The following is a 24,678-nucleotide window of genomic DNA, read 5'->3' as shown; positions in this document are numbered from 1 at the left end:
AGAGGGAGAGGTGAATTAGACAATCGCGGGATCGGTAGATGCGATTAATTATTCATACATTAATTTGTCTGCTTTCTACCCAGGCGGTATTTGCTTTTTAAATCTAAAAGGCATAGTAGGAGTTTAACAGCTGCTTGTTATTCCCAACACTTTCCGAAAACACATAAAAATGACAACAAAACAAGCCCACAGCAGGGCACTCAGGAGCTGAAAACCCCTTTGTCGTGGGATCTGGATCTAGACACACTGGCTCAGGATTGACAAGCTGCCACAACCACCACCCACAAGGCAGATGCCCAGGGTCACCTCCAATCCACCAGGTCCCAGCCTGAATTTACTCGCCTGCTGGGCCACCTGTGGGTACAGCCTGGAAGTCTAGATAGTATCCTACCAGACCCTGTCTGTTCCTTGCTTGTCCCCTACCCCTTTTTAGAAACAGGGTTTCTCTACATAGCTCTGGCTGTCCTGGAACTCTGTAAACCAGGGTGGCCTCAAACTCAGAGATCTGCCTGCCTCTGCCATCCAAGTGCTGGGATTAAAGCCTACAGCATCTTGCCTGGCCTCCTTGCCCCCTCTTTATCTCTAATGCTGTCAAATTCTCTGCACTTTGCCTTGGCCCCACAACCCGTGTCACCCATCCATTGTTCCTAGTTCCTCTGGTTTCTTCACTCCCCTCCGGTAATCATTCGCAGGTGAAGGAAATGGCTGGACACTACAGGAATATCTGTCCCATCACTCTCTTCAAACAACCAGAAATCCAGATGAAATTAGTAACAACTGGCATTCACTGATTATCTGTGTCTGATGCTTCAACACATCGTTGGGGGGGGGGGGTGTTTGACATCCTTGAAAGTGGCCTGTGTGGCTGATCTTGGCTGTCAACCCGTGCGGGTCTGGAATCAACTAAAATGCAAGGTGCCGCATCAGATGATGTGAAATGGGGAGAGCCACCCTGACCACCTTGGCAAAGTCTCTTCTGTTACTCCAGAGTGTGGGCACTCGTCACCCCTCTCGTTCTTTCCCTTCCTTGCTTCCAGGCTCGCTCCCTCAACGGAATGTAGGTTGCACCAGGGCAAGGACTGTGACCTATGCGCGTGTCCCTGAGCTCAGCACACACTTACTGAGTGGTGGAAGGGAGGAATGAGTATGGTCGCGTCTCAGCCACCCCTGCAGGCAGGGCCGATGTCTGTACCACAGGACTCTCCTCTCTGACCAGTGGTTCTCCACCTGGGGGTCCTGACCCCTTCCTGGGGTTGATGACACTTTCACAGAAGTCGCATATCAGATTATGATTCACAACAGTAGCAAAATTGCGGTTATAAAGTAGCAACGAAAATAATTTATGGATGGGGTCATATGAGGAACTGTATTAAAGAATAGCAGCATTAGAAGACCGAGAACCACTGCTCTAAACTCTCACCATCACATCTAGAGCCCATGGCGTTAATCTCAAAGGTCACTATTTGGAGCCTCCGGCTACCTGCCAGGAATCCTCTCCAGTTACCATCAGCCTTGGTCTCCAGAGGATCCTCTTTTCCAGGCCCCAGTCATGACTTTTGTAGGGCTTCCTCCACTGGGAATACATTTTAAATCATGCACGGCAGCGGGTATTTTTTACCCCTGGTAAAAGAAATCAGAACATTTCTGTGGGCCCTAGACTCTGTCCCCAGTAGTTGCTAGTTGCACTGGCAAAGCTAAGCTGGCTGAAGGTTCAAGTTCTTCATAACAAATCGAGGCCAGGTGAGACCCTGTTTCAAAAAGAAAAGAAAAACAGTAAACTATATGGGACATTTTCTAAAAAGCTCTGAAACTACACCATGAGTCCTGCTCTGGGGAGCTCCTTCCAAGCAGTCCCTCAGCCTAGCAAGCCACGCACAGGCCACGCCCCTTGTAGCCACGCCCCGCACCCAACTCCGCCCCGAGGGCCTGGCGGAGGCCGGCCCGGAACCACCACGCACGCGCACTTTCGTGTGTCGCCTCCCGCGCACGCGCAGTAAGGACTCCCGGCAACTATGGCGGGCCCAGCGCCGGGTACAATTATGTCCGAAGACTACTTCGGGAATGCTTCGGAGTGGGGCGAAGAGGCGGACGGCGGCCAGGTGAGAGGGCAGTAGGCGTCCCGCCAGGAAGCCGCTTCTCTGCCCTGTGCTCGCGGCGCCCGCGCCGCCCAGACCCGGGTACCGGGGGGCGTGAACGCTGGGGTCCCTGCCGGCCCGCTGACCCCTGACCCCCTGACCTCCGACCCGGGCCCAGCAGGGCAGGAGCTGCTCTGAGGGCTTTGGGCCGGTCCTGTCCCTTTGGAGGGCCTCAGTTTCCTCCTGCGCGATGACTCCAGGGCTGATCCCCCTGCCAGGCGGCAGGACAGACTGACTCCAAGGGACCACAGTTATCAGACAGTGAACAAACTCCTAACTCCTCACTCCAGCATCCTGGGGGGAGGGAGGTAAGAACTCTCTGGTGTTGGACCGACCAAACTTTATTCTTTTCACTCATGGGTCGATTCCATCCATCCTTCACTCATGGGTCGATTCCATCCATCCTTAGAGTACAGAACAGGAAGGATCTTGCAGCCCCGACTGTCCAGGGTTTGGGGTGAGAAATAGGGAAGTCCCCAACAGAGACCATCCAGGTGTGTGGCTGGCATAAGCCTCGCAGGTACTTCTGGGCAGTGTGCAGAGGAGCCTGAGAATTTGCCTTTTCTACAGGAAACAAGATGAGTTTTGAGTGAATGCAGGAGGCAGTGAGGTATACCTGTGAGGGTGATAGAGAGAGGGGTTCCTGAAACTGGAAATCCTATTGGTTGGCGGAACAGGGGCTGACCAGAAATTTTTGTTGTTGTTGTTTTTTTTTGAGACAGGGTTTCTCTGTAGCTTTGGAGCCTGTCCTAGAGCTAGCTTTAGTAGACCAGGCTGGCCTTGAACTCACAGAGATCCGCGTGCCTCTGCCTCCCAAGTGCTGGGATTAAAGGCGTGCGCCACCACCGCCCGGCCAGAAATCTTGTTTAAGACTCCTGACATCTGTTTGTGTGCTAGACCATCCTGCAGGCCATGGGCACTTTGTGGGGAGTCGGAGTTAGCTAATATGAAGGCTAAGTGCTTTTGTGTGATATTTTATTATGTGGCTCTAGAGTTTGAACTGAGTGTTATCCCTAAGGGAAGTAAGGAGAAAGACTCAGAAACCGATGCAGGGCCATAAAACAAAGAAAGGAAGACACAAAATGATGCCCTTTATGTCTCTTGCCATTTGAGTGACTTAGTCACTGAGGTGGTCCTGATGAAAAAAAAAAATGGAAGATGTGGGAGATGGCTCGGCCAGCAATGTGCTTGCCGCAAAAGCATTGGGTCCTGAATTTGGAGCCTGGAGCCCACACAGAAGCCAGGCACAACAGTGCTTGTCTGTGAGCCCAGCACTGGGAGGGAGCCCTGGAGCTCCCTTGCCAGACACTCAAACCCAATTGGTAAACTGAGTCAGTGAGAGGCCAGAAAGTGAGCTGGAGAATGACGGAAGGCACCCTGCCTTGACCTCGAACATGTACACACGATAGACCACACAGACACAAGAGAGTACATTGTGGATTAGCTTGGTGGGAGGGGGTTGCATGTTTTGTCCATGTTGAGGGTTAGGAGTGGCAGGGTCTGGCCTAGATCCCACTGGATTTCAGCGACCTTGGTGTGGCCCGTTGCCCCCGCCCCCCGTGAGTTCTCCCGATGAGAGTGATGAGCTGTCAGGGTGCCCAGCCTGCGTCATACGTGTCCTGAGATAATTATGTGATGCACCGCATTCGTTGATGAGAATGTAGTGCGGCGTGCCAACACTGGGCACCTCTGCACACCCACATGTGTCTTTTCTGACTGTGTTTGGAGGAGGACAGTGGCATGAACTGGGGCCTCTGAGTCCGGAGAATGGAACCTGAGAGCAGTTGGTAGACAGACACGTGGATTAGTTAGGCTGCTGGTCATACACGGGGGTGGCAGTAGGTGAGACTGGACAGGTAAGCTGCACAGAGTCATAGTAAAGCTTGGGTTCCCCCTACCCCCACCCAAGAGAGATAGGCAACCAAGAACTAGATCAGATCTGTGACTTAGTAAGGATGGCATCAGTGTGAAAGGTGATTTCAGGGGACGAAAAATGGAGTGTTGCCACAGTAAGCATACAGGAAAGAAGGGCCAAACGGGACCCTTGTATGGGAGATGGAATGGGGGGGTCTCGCCGGCAGGAGATGGGGGGAAGGGAGGGGAGGGGAACTGAGGGTACTTCCAAGGCTTCTGGGGACAGGTGGGAAGAGTCCTTTATTAAAGACAGGGTCAGTTGGTCTCCAGGAGTTTGCAGTCCTGCTGGGATGCTGAGTGGACAGAACAGTGCTGCATGCTGGCATCTGGGGTGGGCACGACAGCGAACGGTGCAGGTGAAGCTGGAGACGTGTGGGCAGGTGCATGGCCTGGTGTTGGAGAAACGCTGTCGGTGGCCACAGGGTAGAAGCCTGGCAATATTGACACATGTGAGCAGCTCTCAGGGTGAAGCCTGCATGTATTCTAAGAGAACATCCTGGTCTTCAGCATGAAGTCACCAGGTTCTGTCTGCCCCCGGCTCATTGCTTTTAGAGAGTACAGGGCAGTGGAAGCCAAGTTCCTGCAAAGAGCCACATAGAAGACAGTTTAGGTTGTGTGGCCCTGTGCACAGCTAGTTAACAACCAGACTAGGGAACGTCGTCAAGAATAACAATACATGCCGGGCGGTGGTGGCGCACGCCTTTAATCCCAGCACGCGGGAGGCAGAAGCAGGCGGATCTCTGTGAGTTCGAGACCAGCCTGGTTTAGAGAGCTAGTTCCAGGACAGGCTCTAAAGCTGCAGAGAAACCCTGTCTCGAACCCCCCCCCCCCAAAAAAAAGAATAACAATACACGACAAAGTGGATACAAGAGTGTTTCAGTAAAACTTTATTTACAAGAACAGGAAGCGGGCTGAGTTGGGTTGTTTTTTGCTAGTTCCTGGCATGGCTCCTACCTTGTTCTGTCAGCTGCCTGGAATTTGGTCTCCTGGCTTGTGAACTCCTTCTGCGGGAAAGCTTTGTCTTGTGTGTTCTAGATTTCCTGTCTCAATGCAACCATCGTTACAGGGCACCTGTTTGCTGTTCTGACAGCTTTGCAGCTGGACAGACAGACCTGGGGCCACTCAGTCCACCATACCATGTAATTGTCTGCCGGCCAGCAGCTTGTGTGGGTTCAGCCCAAGGTTGTGTCTGGCTCTAGCCAGGCCTGCTGATTCGAGGGTTAGTGATCTTGACCTTACCCTAGGACCACTTTATTGGTCTTTTTTGGAGAGCACCGGGTAGCAGTGTGGGGTAGCAGTGGTGACTGGCTGTTGAGCTGAATGTCACTTGTTGTTCTTGGCCCTCCAGTAGGTCAGCTTGTGGGATCGTCTCAGGCGTTGACGGGGGTGGTGTCATGAGTCTTTGTGTAAAGAGGAGACCATGACCGCACCCGCTTCACCACCATGGGCCGCTTGGTGTGGCTCCTGACCCTTTGAAGCTGCCGCTTGCCCAGCTCCCACCATGAGGTGTGATGAGTCGGATGAACTCACGTGTGTGATTACCCATCTTTATGGCGAGATGGCAGGGCACCCACGCTAGCGCACACCTCCCGGCCCTTCCTTCTGCAGCAGCAGGAAGATGATTCCGGAGGGGAGGATGATGCCGAGGTGCAGCAGGAGTGCCTGCACAAGTTCTCCACCCGGGACTACATCATGGAGCCTTCTATCTTCAACACGCTGAAGAGGTGTGTGAGCGCAGTGCACACTCAGGGGCTCGGGAGAGTTTATGGTGCAAAGAGTGTGATCTTGGAGTGGAAGGTTTGAAGAGTCCCGTGGCACCTTGGAAGACCCTTACACTTGCCCATGCCTTCCTCCTGCCCTCCTGTCCACCCCGGCTCCTCTGTGGCCACTCATTGTAAAAGCCGTCACTTTGCTCTTCCCAGGTATTTCCAGGCAGGAGGGTCTCCAGAAAATGTCATCCAGCTCCTGTCTGAGAACTATACAGCCGTGGCCCAGACTGTGAACCTGCTGGCTGAGTGGCTCATTCAGACAGGTGCTTGAGAGGACGAGCCCTGTCCTGCCCGCTCATCCCTCCTGTTCCTTCCCCCCACCTCCCCCGTGTGTGTGTACACTACAAGTGGGTGTGCATTGCATGTGTAGGTAGGCATATGGAGGCCCAAGCTTGTTTTGAGAGTCATCTTAGATTGCTTTATTACCTTACTTGTTAAAGTGGGGTGTCAGTCAACCCCAGGGCTTGCAGCTGTGGCTGGTCTCACTAGCAGCTTGCTCTAGGGATGCCCTGTCTCTGATATGTGAGTGGAATTACAGGGGGGCCACCATGCCTACCTGACTTTGGGTATCCGAATTCCGGTCCCCGTGTTTGCATGGCAAGCACTTTGAACACTGAGCCATCTCCCCTTCAAGAGACCTTTGGGTCCTTAGATGTTGATACATTCTGAGCATTCTTGGTCTCTAAGATCCAAAGGCAGAGGATTGACCCCTCCCTGTGTGCTCAGCTCTGAGCTGTGAATCAGTCACTGCGTTAGCAGGTACCCTGTGACTGGAATTCTCACTGAGCTTCTTCCGCGACCATAGAATTACAGCGTCACATAGTGTGTGTTCAGTGTTGCCTTTCAAGAGGCCTGTTACAGCCAGTGCTAAATAATAGATAATTTCGGACTGGTTCGATGATGGCTTTTAGCTAATGTGATCAGAGTAGAGCCTTACTGTAAATCCACTGAATTGGGGACAGTGACGTCACTAAAGCACTCTCCGGAAATGGCTACCTCACCGCCGTCAGGGTGACGAGATCTGAGGGTGGCCCTTGGCTGCACCTGCTCTCTCCATGGGGACAGAGTGTACCCTCCAGCTCCTCACCTGTCGGCTCTGGTCCTCTGTCTTTGAGATGTCCCTCTCCTGCGCACACAGAAAGACAGGGTAGCCACCCCATAGACTCGTACTCGGTTCCTTTTAGGGCCTTATCACTGAATAAATCGCTCTAGAAACTTCCTAAGGGGTCCAGAACCTTCGCGCTGTTGTAGTTGGTTAGCAGCTCTACGACACTGGCAGGCTGGCCGTGCTGTTTCTGTGTATGGTGGGGGTGGGGGTGTAGGTAAAGCTTCCGTTTTCTCCCAGGTGTTGAGCCAGTGCAGGTGCAGGAGACTGTGGAGAACCACCTCAAGAGTTTACTGATCAAGCATTTTGATCCTCGGAAGGCAGATTCTATCTTCACAGAAGAAGGAGAGGTGAGGGGTGCCTGACAGCACAGCCTGGGCCTTTGCCAGCCTTCTTGCTGCATCCTCTTCTCAGGAATGGGGTACTTGATGGGAAGCTGCCAGTGGTGAGGCCAGGAAAAGGCCCATGGCCTCCCCCAACTCCTGGGTGCAGGTGTGGGGCTAGAAGCCTGGTAGGGGTCCTCCAGGAGACACAGGAGGTCACGGCACAGGTCTCGTCAAGAATGTATAGATGCTGCGGGGGACTGGGGGATCAGGCTGAGGGTGAGCCCCGAGGGCAGAGGGCAGGGTAGGAAGGAAGATGTAGGAAACATCTCAGACTGTGCTGCAGTGTTCAGGCCTTCCTTCCAGAGCAGCAGTGGTCTCTAGTGACACTGTTGTGGAAGCCCCACTGTGCTCAGACAGTGGCAGAGCCCGTGGCTCACACGGGAGCCAGGAGACAAATTTTCATGTGCAGAACCACCTGTGCCATCCCAGTTGCTTTTCTTTCTCCTGCCAAGAGCATAGGGCTTGGTAAGCATGAGGTACCCGATGGGACTTTTCACATGTTCCCTCAGAAAGCATGTTTCTGCACCCTACTGAGAAGTTAGGCAGGTCTTTCAAAAGCTGTGAACAGGCACCCAGGAAGCCAGCCATGCAGCTAACTGTATGACTATAGCAAGGCCTGCTTCCCCAGAGCTGGAGACACCCTAGGGTCTTTTCCGGCTGCAGTGATTGCTTCTGCAGCACAGACTTCCCAGACTCAAGTGAGACCTTTGGCCTTGCCCTTGTTTCTGGCAGACCCCAGCGTGGCTTGAGCAGATGATTGCACACACCACATGGAGAGATCTGTTTTACAAGCTGGCTGAAGCCCATCCTGACTGCTTGATGCTCAACTTTACTGTGAAGGTAGGGCAAGTCCTAGAGCCCAGAAAAGAGGAGAAAAGAGGGTCCGCTCTGCTCTCTTCTTGGTAGAGATTTTCTTGGTGGGGTTTTCATCCTTTCCCTTCTATCAACCTCACACTGGGCAAAGGAAGCAGAGAATTTGTATCTCTGCTTAGGTCGGCATCGACTGTTTCAGGGTTGGACACAGTGGAGTTTAGATTGTGTGTGTCTGCTCAAGGGCCTCAGGCCGACACCAAGGCCCAGACGAGACTGTGAGTCTGGGTGAGCGAGCACACAGCTAGATGGTACCACAGCAGGAAGCACAGGAAACGTTGGGGTTAAAGACCCGTGCTCACTTGGCTCACACAAGTGACTGGCTAACCACTCTGAAAGGTGGGGCCACCAGATGCTGACCCTTGGCTCTTGGGTTATATGGCAGCTCATTTCTGACGCGGGGTACCAAGGGGAGATCACCAGCGTGTCCACAGCCTGCCAACAGTTGGAGGTGTTCTCCAGAGTGCTTCGGACCTCTCTAGCCACAATCTTGGATGGAGGAGAAGAAAACCTTGAGAAAAATCTTCCTGAGTTTGCAGTAAGCCCCTCTGAATAAAAGGCGGAAGGGGGCTACCCAGGGTCAGGCTTTGCAAGATCCCCTCTCCGTAAAGTATCTCCAAGTCAGAGAGTCCTGGCCAGCATCCCTTCGTCTATGTTTGTCACTGTGACCTAAGCTCTGTCTCCCTGCCATCCTCTAGAAGATGGTGTGCCACGGGGAGCACACATACCTGTTCGCACAGGCCATGATGTCCGTGCTGGCCCAGGAGGAGCAGGGTGGCTCTGCAGTGCGCAGGGTCGCTCAGGAAGTCCAGCGCTTTGCCCAGGAGAAGTAAGAGATGTTCTTGCTTGCCTTGCTCTTCCTTCTTTTCCTCAGGAAGCCGAGCCTTAGTGCACAACTCAGCCTCCAGCTCCATCAGGTTCCAGGCCAGTTCCCCCCATGGGGCTGAAGTGGGTATAGCTTCGGACGCCCCGGCCCGGTGGAGTGATGTGCTGGTGGCTCTTTGCTAAGGACAGGATTGCCCTGGTTGCCTGGTGTGCAGAATAGCCCCAGCCTGGTCTCCAGTGCCCTGCTTGCTCATGGAGTCCAAGGCACTTCATTTCCTGCTGCCAAGGCTTCCCTGAGGAGGTGTGCAGGGTGTGTGACTCCCTCGTGGAGGTCACAGCTACTCAGAGTCTTTCGCAGCTCGCTGTAGCTGTTGTTCCCAGGGGTCAGTTGGTCAGAAGAGTGAATGGCAGAAATGTGGGAGAGCCCAGGGGTCCTGCCTGCCTGCTCAGCATTGCACATTTAAGGTGAAGGAAAGGGAGAAGCTGTTAGTAATGGAGCGGCTTTCCAACCAGAGGCCACGATGCCAGTCAGATCACGCTGGCCTTGGGCACGGCTGCCTCCTACCCTCGAGCCTGCCAAGCTCTCGGCGCCATGCTGTCCAGGGGAGCCCTGAATCCTGCAGACATCACGGTCTTGTTCAAGATGTTCACCAGCATGGACCCTCCTCCCGTGGAGCTCGTAAGCTGCCTACGCTTCAGTGAGGCCAAGTGCCCCACACCAGGTGTCAGGGTGGTTTGGGGAGGCCTCCGAGTTCCCTCGTTCTCTTAAGGCCACGCATGGATGTCTCAGACTAGGCCAGCTATCCTGCCTTAGCTTCCCCGAGTGCTGGGGGTTACAGACATGGCTACAGTAAGTTCTCCTCCCATCCTCTCTGGCACCACTGGGATTGAAGCCAGGGCCCATTGCATTCTGAGCAAGCATTTCACCATAGAGGTGCATCCTATGCCCCCTGTCAGCCTTCACCCTGTCCGAGCCCTACAGGTGGGTGAGCCAGGGCCTCCCTCCTGCCAGCCCACTCCTGAGTGCACCTCTTCTTAGATCCGGGTGCCTGCCTTTTTGGACCTGTTCATGCAGTCACTGTTCAAGCCAGGAGCCAAGATCAACCAGGACCACAAGCACAAGTACATCCACATCCTGGCTTACGCTGCTAGCGTGGTTGAGACCTGGAAGAAGGTACGCCAGTGCTGAGAACCTGTGGGCTCAGACCAGTGGCCTCCTTGGCTCTGGCACTGTGTGGGGCATTGGGTGCAAGAACTCTCCAGCCTGCCCAGCACTGGAAATGTCTTTACCATTGTGCACAAGATACTGAAAGAGCTCAGTGCCCTCAGGAATTGTGTGGCGTCTTTTCCTCTAGGACTGGCCAGTGGGATGAAACTTCCCTGTGCCTCCCACACTGCAGCCTATGACCTGGTTTCTGTGGGTGATATGACTGTGTAGTTTGACAGCTGAATTGACTTTTGAGTCTGCAGACAGGGAAGGGGCCGTCCTGGGGTACCCTCCAGAAGGGCCACAGTCCCATCATCACTCAGCAGCTTTTATGGTTTCAGAACAAACGGGTGAGCATTGGCAAAGATGAGCTGAAGTCCACATCAAAGGCTGTAGAAACCGTCCACAATCTGTGTTGTAATGAGAACAAGGGGGCCTCGGAGCTGGTAGCCGAGCTGAGCACACTCTATCAGTGCATTAGGTGAGTGTCACACTGGTTCCCCATCCAGTCTCTGGAGTGCCAGGCCTCACATCCCTATGGTTAGAGTGTGAACTCTCACGTAGAGCAAGCAAGAGAAGCTTGAGTTGCTCATTCTTTTTTTTTCCTCCTCTTCTTCTTCTTCTTCTTCTTCTTCTTCTTCTTCTTCTTCTTCTTCTTCTTCTTCTTCTTCTTCTTCTTCTTCTTCTTCCGTCTTTCGTCTTCGTCTTCATCTTCTTCATCTTCATCTTTGTTTTTTGAGACAAAGTTTCTCTGTAACAGCCCTGGCCATCCTGGAACTAGCTCTTGTAAACACCAGGCTCACCTCCAACTCACAGAGATCTGCCTGCCTCTGTGTGTGCCACCACTGCCTAGCGGGGTGGATCCTTCTTAACACACATGGAGAGCTTAAGCAACCACGACAGCTTGTGTGCTTTTCAGGAGCTTTGTGGCCAGAAATGTGTTCAGCAGACCCTCAGCGAGTAGAGAAAGGCATCCAGAATTAGAAAAATGGATTTAAAGAATGGGTTTATTTGTAGTAAGACTGAAGCCAGCAGGCATTGCCTGTACGGAGCGATTCATGATTAAGTACACAGTGCATCTTGCCTCCTTCCTGTTTCCTGGGGATGGAAGAAAGCATCTGAAATGACAGTAGCCGTGAGCAGGGGCTGCCAGGCGCCATGCTCTGCTTTGATGATTTTTCCTTTGTGATTTAGCGGAGTGGTTTGAAGGAGCCGAGAATCAAATCCCTCCTGAGAGGAGGAGCTGGTCTCATCAAACCACTTCTGCCATGCAGAAGTGCGAGCCTGCAGGGCAGAGTGAGGGAGTGTCCCTGGGTCCCCAGACTTTGTTCTTGCTTTCCAGCCCTTTATTGTTCCGTAGCATGGTTCACCCTTCTTCCCTGCCCCGCCCCCACTCGTAGTCAAAGGAAGCCTGTACCTTGTCTGCCTGCAGGTTCCCAGTGGTGGCGATGGGTGTTCTGAAATGGGTAGACTGGACCGTGTCAGAACCAAGATACTTCCAGCTGCAGACTGATCACACGCCGGTTCACCTGGCCTTGTTGGACGAGGTAAGCGGGCAGAAGGGCCACTTGTGAGGTGCACAGTGGTCTGTGTCTTGGGCCTTTGTCCTGACGTGAGGGTAGTAGATGCTCTCTTCAAAGCTGGTGGTTTGTGTCCCCCCCAATGAGGCTATCTTTTTAAGGACCTAGTTTCAGTGACTGTAGATGTGTTTATCAAGTGTTATCAGAAGGGAAGCCTAGAAGCTGACAAGTGCTGTCCACATCAGTGGTAAGCCCCCTCAGGTGGCTGTGACAGTCCCGTCCATTCCCTGTGTGCTGCCGGTAAGCCCAGAGAGAGGCCAGCAGGTGCCTCGGTGACGCTCCTTTGGCTGTCCACAGATCAGCACCTGCCACCAGCTCCTGCACCCCCAGGTTCTGCAGCTGCTTGTTAAGCTTTTTGAGACCGAACACTCCCAGCTAGATGTGATGGAGCAGGTAAGCTGTGTCTCGGGTTGTCGGGGCTGGGAGAGTTCCAGTTCTGACCTGCTCTCCTGGCCCTGCTCTTCCATAGCTCGAGTTAAAAAAGACCCTGCTGGACAGGATGGTGCACCTGTTGAGCCGTGGCTACGTGCTTCCCGTGGTCAGTTACATCCGCAGATGTCTAGAGAAGCTGGACACCGACATCTCGCTGATTCGGTACTTCGTCACTGAGGTCAGTAGTACCCTCCGTCCACTAGCCCAGCCCTTCTGGCCTGATGTCATTCTGAGATCCATGGCAGTCATGGTGACACTGATGACTTACTAGGTTCGTTCTACCTGTGGGAACCTCTGCTGTGTCCCCTGCATTACTCCCTGTGGCTTGGGGTTGGAAGCTGAAGAGTCTCTGGGGAGGCCCTGGTGGTGGGAGAGCTCTCTCACACTGCCTGCCGCCGAGTGCTCTGACCCCACACCAGCACTGCGGTGACCCTGAGGTCTCTCCACTAGGTTTTGGACGTCATTGCCCCACCATACACCTCAGACTTTGTGCAGCTATTCCTCCCCATCTTGGAAAATGACAGCATCGCAGGCACCATCAAAACAGAGGGCGAGCACGACCCCGTGACCGAGTTCATTGGTAAGGCCCTAAACGCCCTTTGCCGTGCTGCCCCCCCTCACTCCTCACCTGCTCTAACCCAGTGGCCCCGTGTTCCCGCACAGCCCATTGCAAGTCTAACTTCATCGTGGTGAACTGAGACCCTCCAGAGCTGAAGCAGAACCTGCCAGGCCAAGCTCAGGAGGACTAGAGGACTGGATCAGGAAGCTGCCTATGAAGACTCAACCAGCCTCCCGGAAGGAAGGAGGGTCTGCTGGGAGGGAGCGGGGTCTGCTGGGAGGGAGCAGGCAGCTTTTCTCAAAAGGCCTGTGTTGGCAGTGCCCAGGAGAAGCTGCTGTGCTGGACGGCCCCCTCTGTTGTCAGTGTGGCCCCTGCACCGCATGTCACATGCAGGAGTCAGGTGTGTGCACCTCTCGGGAGAAACCCAGAGTAGGCCTTGGGTTAGTGAGGATCCAGAGCTGGGACACTTCCATGAGTAAGCTTTCTCCCAATGACCCAGGTGGTTGGTTGTTTTATTGTTTTAATTTGCCAAGAGTAATGATGAGCTAGGTGGCGTGTGTCCTCATGTAAATAAAGTGCACAGACCTATTGCTCAGGTGAGCTAGATCCTTTATTTACCGCTGAGGCAGTCTGGGATTGTCCTCCCCTCCCGAGGATTCCAGGTGACCTCAGAACTGCCCTAGCCCACAGCTGTCTTCTCCAGGTGCTGAAGGCAGGACTCTGGTCCTGAGGGCCACGATGAGGTGTGGTTCCTCCTTTACCATCTCTTCTCTTGATGGCTTCTGCAGCCCACACTCTGCTCCTCATGGCCACAAGCACTGTTTCTAGCTGTCCAGTGACCGGTGTTGATAATCACCCATCCCTGCCATGGTTTCCAACATTGCCTCCAGAGATGGCTACTTAAACAATGGGGTCCCCGTATGTGCAGGCCTCCTCGATGGCCAGGTTGTAGCTGCCACCCGCGCCTCCCTTGTAGGTGCTGGTTACGATCCTCATCCAGCCCCTCTCACCCTGTAAGGAGCAAGAACTGGGCATTAGTGCCTCAGGACACGGTCCCGTGCTCACCCTCTGTGCTGCAGAACCCTGGGTCTGGACAAAGCTCTGTCTTGGTTCTCTCAGCAGTTCTTAACATAAGGACGCTCCACAGGCAGCTAGACAATCTAAGAATGTGACTGTCTCCGTATTAATACCTGGCTTGTGGCCATTCAGTAGACGTGGCTGACACTTCGTCACCTCCACGTCTTCCAGAGTATTCCTGTGTCTGCATTGAGCAACAGTCAAAACTGTGGCCCCAAACCACAACCTGCAGGTTTCCTCCCTTGGACTTTTTGTTGTTGTTGTTTTTCGAGACAAGGTTTCTCTGTAGCTTTGGAGCCTGTCCTGGAACTAGCTCTTGTAAACCAGGCTGACCGTGAACTCGCAGAGATCTGCCTGCCTCTGCCTCCCAAGTGCTGGGATTAAAGGCATGTGCCGCCACCACCACCCAGCTCCCTTGGACTTTTGACCTAACTCAAGCAAGTATTCCTGGAAAACGTGAAGCATCGCTACCATGAGGACCACTTGGCCCCAGCCCTGGCCGTGGGGTAGTTTGGGGAGGAGCCACTGGCTGCTAAGCACTTGGCGATGCACAGGACAGTAGCAGCCCTGCACAGCTCAGATCTCAGAAGTTGCTTATGTTCTGGTGAGCCACAAGCCAGCCCTCCACTCCACTGCTGGGGAGAGGTGCAGATTCTGGTCTGACCTTAGAAAAGGGAACTATCTTACCCAGGGTTCGCCCCATGAATTACGGACAATCCAGTACTCGATCCCATCACTGCTGATGCCCCAGCCAGTCACGGAGATGATGTGGTTGATAAATGTCTGGTCCTGGTGCTCGGCGTAGATGCCTCCCGTGTAGTTTGCCATCTTCTCTGTCACCATGATCCCGCAGCTGTGAGAGCCACCCGTCAGCAATGTGAGGAGCAATCGGCGCTTGTGGTGGCACCTGGCTTACAGTAGTGAGTCCTGCCTGGTGACCCCGCCAACACCCCCACTCAGCACAGCCAGGGCCTTCTCTGCCTAACTACACAGAAGTTCCCTGGGACAGACCAGCTGATAGCTCATGCTTACTTCTGAGAAAGCCAAAGTCTTTACTGGTCAAAGTGGCCAGGGGGCGGGGGGGGGGGGGGGGGAAGGGTGAACAAGACACAGTTGCACATAGGTGCACAGACCCAGACCTCTCCCTTACCTGATGGGACCATTGGTGTAGATCTCTGCCATCATCTTCTCCCTACCCGACAGGGAGCCATAGTCACCCACTCTCCAGAGGGTGTAATTCTGGATGGGATGGCACTCTTTGAATTCGGTGCAGGTCCCACATTGGTTAAACTTGTCACAGTCTAGAACACAAGAAGTCAGCATGACACTGTCTCCTCATTAACCCACTAATGAAGCCCACCCCATCCTCTCCACTTTTCTAATTTAGCCCGCCGTTCATTAGCTGATAGCGGAAGCCCTCCAGGTGCCGTTTAATTATGCGTGTCTCTAAGCTGCAGGCGTGGGAAAGCCTCCTCCAGGCCGTGGCAGAACAGAAAGAACACACTTTGATTAGGGAATGGTAGACACTCTGACGTTGCCCTCCTCTTCTCCATTAAAGGCTGGGAGAGGACCTCACAGCTGCTATAATTGAAAACCCAGTGCAATCACTATTAAAATGTAACCAGATGATTGCACTGCTGGCTGTGACTAAGGAGGCCAAAATGTTTGATTTAAAGAAATGTGTCCTCTTGTTACTTGGCTTGAGAAATATCAGAATCCGGTTTAAGGAATAGCCAAAGCCATCCCAAGGAGTAGGAACATTCATGGAGGTGTCTCAATACCTCAAATTACACTACAGAGCTATAGTGACAAAGACCGCTGCTGGCATAGAAACAAGACAGACAGACAGACAAAACAGAGAACCTGGAAATAACTGACAAAGCTATGCCCCTAACTCAAGACAAGGGAGCAGAAACATACATTGGGGGGAAAAGCCTATTCAACAAAGGGTGCTGGGAAAAACTAGATATCCACCTAAGAAAAATAAAGTTAGATTCATACTTTTCATCCTGTACAAAAATCAGTTCACATCGGATCAAAGACCTTAACTTAAAACCTAAAACACAAAGTTCTAGACAAAAATACAGGGAATAAATACTCCTCAAGATACTAGGGTAGCTAGAACTTTCTGAATAGAACACCAATAGCACAGGAGTTGGCCCCAAATAACAGACGAGACCACTGGAAAAGAAAATGTTTCCGTATAGCAGAGGAAACACTCAGCAGAGCACACAGGCCACAGAAGAGGGGAGAATCTTTGCCAGCCCAATTCCAGACACGGCTGGAATCTAGAACTTAGGAAGAACCACAGACATCAAATACCAAGGAAGTAAAACTGTCAACCAGCAAATGGCTACACAAAACATAAATCATCAAAACTGAATTTAAAGGCGGTCTGGACGTGGTGGCACACACCTTTTTTCTTTGGTTGTTTTTTTTTTTTTTGTGTTGTTGTTTGTTTGTGTTTGAAGCCGTTTCTCTGGGCGACCCTGGCTCTCCTGGAACTCACTCTGTAGACCAGTCTGGCCTTGAACTCATCCTCCCTCTGCCTCCAGAGTGTTGGAATTAAAGGTGGCATACATTAATTCCATCACTGGGAAACAGGAAGGTGGATCTGAGTTTGAGGCCTGGTGTACACAGCAAGTTCCAGAACAGCCAAGGCTACTACAGTGAGCACTGTCTCAAAGAGGGAAAAAGAAAAAAAGTTCAACATCCCTAGTCATCAAGACGTCAGAGAAATGCAAATTAAAACTACTTTGAGAAATTACCTCATCCTGGTCAGAATGACTATCATCAAGAAATCTGACCACAAATGTTGGAGAGGAATTTTGGGGAAAAAAAGGAACCCTTATTCATGGCTGGTGGGGGTGCAAATTAATACAGCCATTATGGAAATCAGCTTGGAAATTGCTCAAAAATTAAAAATAGAGCTAGCATATGGCCCGGCTGTTTCACCCCTGCGCACATACCCTGAGCCCTTCCTCGCCCTACCAAAGAGACGCTTGCGTGTCCACGCTTATTGATGCTTTATTTGCTGCAGCAGGAAAGAGCTGGAGTCAAACTCCTTGTCCATCAGCAGACGAACAGATAACGCAAACCTGGCACATGTAAAACAAACACTATTCCGAAGAAAAATGGACTCACAATATTTGCAGAATGAATGGACTTAGCATTCATAAAGCAAAGTGGCCCAAACTCGGAAAGAAAAAGCCCTGTTCACCTTTGTATGCAGATCCTAGCCCATATGTACACGCATGTACAGGGAGGACAAGTACAGATAAAAAGGGCAAAATACTAATGACATCACATCCATAAGATGTTTCGTGTAAGTCCTTTGAATATCCGTTCAAGGAATCACACGCTGGTTTTTCTTTTTGAATTTTCCAGGCAGGGTTTCTCTGAGGCCCTGGCTGTTCTGGAACTTGACCTGAAGATAAGGCCGGCCTTGAACTCACAGAGGTCCGCCTGCCTCTGCCTCCCAAGGGTAAGGATTAAATGCGTGCCCCACAATCAGCTGGTGGAATCAACATTTTTTTTTTTAAATACAAAAATCTGTCCTTGATGGGCAGTGTCCCCACGTGATTTCACGAGGGGCCAAAGCCTCACTGGGGGGATCTGAATTGTAAATTATGTTTTGCATTGAACACTCCTGCAGGGTATTGCGCTTTTGTTTAATGAATGCCAAACTTGTATTCGTTAGGCAAGAATTGTAGTTGTCCAAATAACAGAATGTGAAGGTTGCTAAAAGTATGTTGATAATAATCGTAGTTTTGGAATTTCTGAGATGCCTGGGAATAGTGATTTATCGCACGGAAACTCAAAGAGTCACATACTGCGAATCTGAAAATACTCAGAAACCTGCGCGTTTCTGCTGTATGTTATAATTCTAAAATATATCACTTTTGCTGAATAAATGTACTTTGTTTAAAAAAATTAAGGAAAAGAAAGAATTAGGTTTGAGGGCTGGAGAAATCAGTCAATCAATTGCCTGCCATTGCAATCCTGAGGACCTGAGTTCGGAGGCTCAGCACCCGCATCAAGTCAGCGTGATGGTGCTGGTCTGGAATCCAAGCCCTGGGCAGTGAAGCAATGCGGGTCTCTCAAGTCCACTTGCCAGCCAGGCTCACAAAATGGATGCACTCCAGACTCAAGAGGACAAGGTGGAGCAACAGAGGAGGACACCCGTGAGGCTGACCTCTGTGCTTTAAGCACACCTCAGTCCAGACCCTTCCCCAGGGCAGTAAACTCCTCGAGGATTACATCACCAGTTCATTTTGTCCCTCAGGCATCACTGCTCAGTGTGAGGTAGCCAGCAACATGGTGGCCTTCATTTGTTCCTACCAGAGAGGACTGTTGAGTGGTTCTGATGAACCCAACCATCTGTGAGTCTGGAGAGGACCAGAGGGACCTAGCCTCAACTGGATGACACCAGTTTGGGAGTGGAGGAGGGATAGGACCTCAGGAACATCCCACAAAGCAGTCCCTAGCCTTGCCTTCCCGGGTGGGGTCTCTGTCCTTGCCAGGTTTACCCATCCAGGACAATGGACTCAGCCAATTAGGCCATAGAATTCTTTCGATTCTTTGGGAGTGAGGCAGTAGAGTCCATGAGGTAGCTAGACAAGGGGACACCGTCCACAGGGGTGTTGTAGAGTAACCAACTGCCCTCCAGGTACCCCAGAACATCCTGCGGCAGCCATGAGGGATGTCTACGGATCTAAGGCCCCCAGAGCATCTTGCTCTGGCCATGAGGGACCAACTGCCCTCCAAGCACCTTCTGAGTCGTTGTTCCTGCCCCCAGCATCCTGCTGTAGCCACGAGAGAGTTCTAAGGATCAAAGTTTACAGCCAGGAAGGATGGATTTGAGTTTCCTTTTCTTTGGTTTCCAAGGAAAGCAGCCCGAAAGGGACGTGCCAACAAGGGTATCCGGGCCAGGCAGCTCATGATCTGTCCAGGACTGCTGGGCCAGGAACCAGCTGGTGCTCCATTTCAGCTGGGCAGGTTAACTTGTAGCTCAGAAAGCAGCCCCACCACCTGCTCTCTGCTCCAGACCATGGGAAAGAGACGCTTTCTTCCATCGGCTGCCTGTTTGGCCCCTTATAAAAGGCCCATAAAACCATCCAAATGCCAGGTATGAGAACTCACACATGCACCACATCCAGTCCTGGCTACAGGGATGTGACTCTGCTTATTTATTTACTTTCAATACTGGAGACTGAGCCTCCTCATGTACAGCAGGCAAGCACTGCATCTCCAGTCTGGAGTGCTCTTCTGGTATCTCTCCACACTGACTCAACAGGAACCATGGGTTCCAGATTCTTGCTACCCTAACCCCAACCCACCAGGTTCGAGTGACATTGGACCATCCAGCTCTTCCTGGGGGCCGTAGTCTCCACCCCCACCCTCTTCAGCATCCCAGCCAAAGTATGACAGACGTGGGATCCTCGGCTCTCAGCCACTCTCTTGAAAGAGGAAGAAGACCATATACAGCAATGTGGGGGCGCAGGCAGGGCCTACCTTGGTCTTTGGCCTGGTAGTTGTTGCAGGTCTCATCGGGGATGCCATGCTTATGGGCATAGGCCCACACTGGAAGGTCATTGCCACCCTCACAGGAGCCAGCGTTGCCACAGTCGATGACATTCTGCACTGAAAGCAGGGTGGAGGGCCACGCGCCTTTCCTCTTGATGTTGATGCGGTCTGCAAAAGTCAGCACACTGGTCAGCACCACCCAGGCATGTCTGGTGTCCCCCCCCCCCCCCCCAGGCCCTCCATAACACAGGGCTCTGCCCTCTGCTCCCTCTATTGTGAAGGCCTCAGCTCAACTGTGGCTTCAGGGACATGCTCTGGCCTTCCTCGGGCACCGTGACGCCTGTGTGTGTCTGTAAGTGTCACGAGACAGGGCCAGCTCTCAAGGAGCTCCAGAATGTGTGAGGAAGCTAGTGAGCAGTTACAGACCACACAGAGAAGGCTGGCATAGGCATCTCCAGGGAAAATGGCAGCCTAGGGAGCCAAACCAGCACTCAGTGCTCACGTGTTGGTCCCACACACCAAGGGGCAGCTAGGGTCATCACAACATCCACCAGGGCAAGGCTGACCGCATCCTGAAAAGCCACCTTGCTCTTCACCCTCAGGCTACACACACAGCCCACACCAGACATGCCACTCCCTTCCCCAGGCCCTGTCTCCTCCAGCCTCACCTGCTCTTCCCCAACCAAAGCCTATCCTTGTTTTCCCTCCATCCTACAGACTTCAGCCCTGGGTAACCTCCCGTACTCTCCCACTCTGGTCCTGCTCCACAAGGTTGCCATCCAACAGCACAGAACCTTCTAGAACCACCCTCACATACCCTGCACACACACCCTCGATGACCTCAGAGAGCACGTCAGGGAAATACTCAAAAGCAGACCTTGTCTTATCACCATTCAGACCCACTCCCGTGCCACAACAAAAAGCTGCCCAAGGCCATGGGCCCACCCCTCCTGTCTTGTTCCCCCATTAGGCTCCCAGTAGCCTTCCTTCCTCTACATTCCCTTTAGGAGCGCGCCTCTCAATGAGGGGCATCCCCAAGCCCACAGACCCGCCTTTCCCGGTCTCTATGGCTTGCCCCAGCAGTGCGAGATGAGGTTCACCACTGCCTACATGTCTCTGGCCTCCCAAGCTGCTCTTGTCAAGTCCCTAGCTTGATGTCACCCATCCATCCTAAGCTCTCTTCACCTTCATGAGACTGTCTCTTCCAGAGGGGCAGCAGAGGGGCCACTCTGCCCTTCCAGAAGTGCCTGGGCTGTCTCTTCCGTATTTATCCTTAGCAGTGTTTCTTGAGGCTTGCTGAGAGCCCTTTCCTCCCCTTCTCTGGTCTCTTCCTTCTGGTGACCTCAGCTAAGGCCCAACGTCAGTGGCTGGCTGAATAGCCTCAGGCCTGGCGTCCCCTACCTCTGATGCAATGTCTAGCTTCAACCTGACCAAATTTTGCAGAATTTGCAGGCTCCAGAATTTGCAGGCTCCTTGGGATGACCCCTCTACACAATCCACTCTTCCCCTTCTGACTTGGCATCCTTTCCATTCTCAGAGTTCCAGTCCCACCTTCTGTGTGCTGTGCACTGTGCAAACTGTAGACGCAAGCCAGCAGGCGCAAGCTCTATTCTCTGGACTTGTACCACGGCACAGGGGACAAGACGATGGGCAAGCAGAATAGCACTGCCAGGTGATGTTCTGGGGAGCACCCAGGGGCTAAGCTATCATGTAAATAGAGCAGCCTGGCAAATGTCCATCCGTGGTGGTCTGAATGAGAATGGGTCCCGCAGTCTCACATGTATGAATGCTCGGTCTCTAGTGGGTGGACCACGCTTGTGTGCCCCAGCGCCATGCCTGCTGTCACGCTCTCCACCATGATGGTGGATTACTTCCTCTCTGAAACGCTAAGCAAGTCCCCAGTAAATGTTTTCCGAGTTGCCTTGGTCATGGTGTCTCTTCACAGCAACAGAACAGCAACTAAGACGCCACCCAAGGGGAGAAGTGTGAGGACCTGAGGAGAGTCCTGCATATGAAGGTACCTAGGCCTCAGCTGAGGGTGCGGACACAAAGGAGGAGCCAGACTTCCGGCTCAGGAGGTCAGAAAAGGCCCTTGTCATTGATGGTCCCAAATATGGAAATATGATGGGACTCAGGTTTAACAGGCATATTCCGGAAATCTCTTGTCTGAGACCAGCCAGGAGTCAGGGTGCTGGGAAGGACACGACCTAATTCCTCCTTCAAGGACTGGTGGGAGAACTAAAGAACAGTTCGTAGGAGCACAGAAGATGAGCCAGATAACCCTTAAGCTTTTTCCGGAGTATCCTCAGGGGAAGGCGGCCTTTTGGTGGCTGAGACGGGGAGGATGGCCTGCACATCTGGGCCTGGAGGCAGCAGGAATGCAGGCCAGAGGGTAGCAGCAGACGGATACAAAAGTGAGTCTAGGCAAAGATCAAAACTGGGAACACAAGCCGGATGGTGGAGCTGCACGCCTTTAATCCCAGCACTCGGGAGGCAGAGGCAGGCGGATCTCTGTGAGTTCGAGGCCAGCCTGGTCTACAGAGTGAGTTCCAGGACAGCCAGGACTGTTAGAGAAACCCTGTCTTGCAAAACCAAAACAAACAACTGGGAACACAGACTTCAGAAGTGTGGGAAGCAGTGAAGTCAAGGAGTAGGGAAGGCTGGTAGGGAGGAGGGCTGGTAGGGAGGCAGAGACAAGGGAGTGTGGCTCAGTGAGGGCCTTGCTTTACCCCAATGGGAGGAGGCCTGGGCACAGACTCGTGGGTCTCAAAAGTGACAAGAGGTAGAGTGAAGTGGGAAGCTCGGAGAACCCAACGGGAGCAAGCGGTGGGACAGTGAGAGGTGGGTGGGACCAAGGGGCTCTCGGTCACCGGTTGGAAGTGACTGATGAAGGGAAGGAGAGGGCCTCCTGTGATGAGGACAGGTGACCTCATAGAGAGAAGCTTGGATGCTTAACCGCCAGAGATGGGAAAGACAAACTGGTTCCATTGCTGCCCTGCTGGCACACTGCCAGGGACCTGTGGATGTCCCCTTTTGGTGCGACACAGAGAAAGAGGAAGCAAGGCCTTGACAACCGATGACGATGTCAGAGATCAGGAAGAAAGGATGAGGCAACCACTTTCCCAGAGCCCTTCCGCTCTGGTGATGGGGAAGATGCAGCCTCAGGCAGGCCCAGCCCCATCTAGGAGGCCTAAGACCCATTGCCTCCAGCCGTCTCCCTGCGCCCCAGCAATGCCCTGCACCCCCATGTACCTCACTCCACCGACCTTTTCTGCTCCCCATCACCCTCACCCCACCCTGTGCTCTGCTGAGGTCTTTTCACTTCCCCAACACCAGCCCTGCGGCCTCATCCTAAACGCTCTCGACTCTGCTCGGATCCACTATGGGCCTTCCCCACACACCCTGCCCCCTTGACAAGCACCTCTTGACCTTCCTATGCTGAACCTTCTCAGGCCACCTTCCTCTTCCTCCTTCCCGACCCCAGAGGTGACTCTACAAAGGGCCACAGCTACACCTGGCTGGCTCTGTCAAGAACCCTTCGCCCTAAAGAAAGAGTCCAAGCTGAAGGGCTGAACCCCAGCTGTCACTCTTCTCACAATGGAGTCTTCTGGGTGGGCAGGCGAGAGGCCTACATAAATAAGCCCGGCAGGCACAAGGGCAGCCATTTCACTGTTACTAATCCACGACCCGGGCTCTACCTACAGCACGCCGGACCAGAAAGACACAAATCACGAGAGAGGTCACAGCCCCGTCACACTCCCAGCCAGGAAAATTGCTTCCCCATTGGCTTCCAGGGGCCACCTCTGCACGTGACAAAGCTGAGTCTATATGCTCCAGGCAAAATGACACTTCTGGCCCCTGCCTGCTTCCTCTTCCAAGGAAGGACACAGCAGCCCTCCGAATGTGTGGACTTCTGTGGGGCTGTCTCTTCCTCCTGCACCTTCTTCTTGCCTCTATGGTGGCCAGGCTAAGATCTAACTTGTTCATCTCAAACACTGACCGCAGTTTCGCTTCCCTGACCTAGCAGGGCCTCAGCTCAGTGACTTTGAAAGGCTGCTTCCATCTCAGTGGCTGAAGTCACAAGGCCTGGGGGAGGGAGGGTACCCAGGAGTCATTTGTCATGGGTTCTAGTTCCTGCGTGCCCCACAGAGGCCTTAAGTGGACCCACAGGAGAGACGGGCAGAAAGATAATCACAGCACTCCGTGAGCTGTGGCCCTCATGGCTCACCTACAGGATACCTGGGTGGTGAAGCGCAGCCACGCACCTGGCCCTGCCCAGGGCTTATGTTGAGCCCCGGGCTACCCACCTGCCATGGCACTGGTGCTCCCGTGGGCCCAGCAGGAGCCACAGTACTGTGGGATGTGCTGGTTCCTGGTGACGCTGACGTAGTTGACACCCTCCACATTTCTCCAGTCCCAGCTCTTGGGGATGTCCGATGGGGACAGGTACTCGTGCGGCCGAGGATAAGTCCTGGGAAGAGGTAACCAGCATGGAAATCAACCCTGGCCACCAGGGCCACAGACCCACCCAGGCAGTGCCCTAGGGACCTTCTTCCCTTTTCCAAAACGTAAGCGTTTCAGGGCTCGATCCTTTACCACCAGAAAAGCCGCCAGCAGAACCCACCATGACTGGAAGCTGACAGTGACTGGACATGACCTGAACACCCTAGTGCTCACCAACTATGGACAGAGAGGTGAGGCCTGCCCAACCTAGCAAACACCAAAGCTCCCCGGATATGAAAGTCATCCCAAAAGGAAGGGATGTGATTTCCCAGGCCTAAGGAGGCAGGGTGGACCAGAGAGAAGCAAGGTCCCAGGAGACAGTGGGTGCGCGCCTGGCCCAGAAGTGTACCCTCTTTCTCCCCAGGCACAGCCCCGCGCCCACCTGCGCCCCAGCTGGGCCAGCTGATCCCCGCGAAGGGGCCGGTAGCAGGTCTGGCCCGGGCGGAAGTAGAGGCTGGCCCGCGCCGCGCCCGCCAGCGACAGCATCAGCAGCACCAGCCGTAGCTGCTGCACCGACCCCGACGACGCCATGCTCCTGCTCCTCGGCCTGCTTGGATCCTGGATCACGCGCCGGACTTTCGACCCCTTGACCTGACCTGCGACCCACGCGCTCAGGCCACCCCGCCCGGTCCTTTAGGAGGCGCCCAAGTTAGACACACCCCGGAGGCGGGGCCTTCCCGTTGCTCCTGCCCCGGCCCCGCCCGGCAGCCCCCAGGGCAGAATCTGTTCCCCACGGATCAGCGGGATCAGCACAACTTGGGGTCACACAACCAGACCTGGACCTGACATC

General features: G+C 53.4%; 2 protein-coding genes across 5 annotated transcripts; one reads left to right on the top strand and one right to left on the bottom strand.

The window, feature by feature from the left end:
• Positions 1-1,971: 1,971 nt before the first annotated feature.
• On the top strand, positions 1,972-13,382 carry Nelfcd (negative elongation factor complex member C/D). 4 transcript variants are annotated; one of them, XM_038329717.1, is made up of 15 exons: positions 1,972-2,099; positions 5,658-5,773; positions 5,972-6,081; positions 7,164-7,273; positions 8,042-8,149; positions 8,565-8,717; positions 8,878-9,008; positions 9,518-9,683; positions 10,044-10,178; positions 10,553-10,692; positions 11,644-11,758; positions 12,089-12,184; positions 12,261-12,401; positions 12,674-12,803; positions 12,887-13,382. In XM_038329717.1, the coding sequence occupies exons 1-15, from the start codon at positions 2,013-2,015 to the stop codon at positions 12,919-12,921; spliced, it is 1,773 nt and encodes a 590-aa protein (XP_038185645.1). In that variant the 5' UTR covers positions 1,972-2,012; the 3' UTR covers positions 12,922-13,382. The 4 variants fall into 4 exon arrangements, 3 of the variants coding, with proteins under 3 accessions (XP_038185645.1, XP_038185646.1, XP_038185647.1); XM_038329718.1 differs by having other exon boundaries at positions 1,973-2,099; positions 5,661-5,773; XM_038329719.1 differs by lacking the exon at positions 1,972-2,099 and adding an exon at positions 2,266-2,443.
• Positions 13,375-24,489, bottom strand: Ctsz (cathepsin Z). Its single transcript, XM_038329721.1, has 6 exons — positions 24,271-24,489; positions 23,693-23,856; positions 19,374-19,553; positions 15,010-15,160; positions 14,547-14,712; positions 13,375-13,793 (listed from the first exon to the last, which is right to left on the bottom strand). The coding sequence occupies exons 1-6, from the start codon at positions 24,417-24,419 to the stop codon at positions 13,683-13,685; spliced, it is 921 nt and encodes a 306-aa protein (XP_038185649.1). The 5' UTR covers positions 24,420-24,489; the 3' UTR covers positions 13,375-13,682.
• Positions 24,490-24,678: the final 189 nt, after the last annotated feature.

Source organism: Arvicola amphibius, chromosome 5 (assembly GCF_903992535.2).
Source record: "Arvicola amphibius chromosome 5, mArvAmp1.2, whole genome shotgun sequence".
Classification (NCBI taxonomy): domain Eukaryota; kingdom Metazoa; phylum Chordata; class Mammalia; order Rodentia; family Cricetidae; genus Arvicola; species Arvicola amphibius.
The sequence above is the reverse complement of the archived record's forward strand: the minus strand, read 5'-3'. Positions and strand labels throughout refer to the sequence as shown.

Bases quoted from the DNA above. Each gene is read 5' to 3' on its own strand.
- Nelfcd (XM_038329717.1), top strand. From the start codon at position 2,013: ATGGCGGGCCCAGCGCCGGGTACAATTATGTCCGAAGACTACTTCGGG. The intron at 5,774-5,971 runs GTGTGTGAGCGC...TGCTCTTCCCAG, and splicing joins ATCTTCAACACGCTGAAGAG to GTATTTCCAGGCAGGAGGGT. The intron at 10,693-11,643 runs GTGAGTGTCACA...GTCTGCCTGCAG, and splicing joins ACACTCTATCAGTGCATTAG to GTTCCCAGTGGTGGCGATGG.
- Ctsz (XM_038329721.1), bottom strand. From the start codon at position 24,419: ATGGCGTCGTCGGGGTCGGTGCAGCAGCTACGGCTGGTGCTGCTGATG. The intron at 23,857-24,270 runs GTGGGCGCGGGG...ACCTCTTCCCAG, and splicing joins CTGGCCCAGCTGGGGCGCAG to GACTTATCCTCGGCCGCACG. The intron at 19,554-23,692 runs GTGGGTAGCCCG...TGACTTTTGCAG, and splicing joins GAGCACCAGTGCCATGGCAG to ACCGCATCAACATCAAGAGG.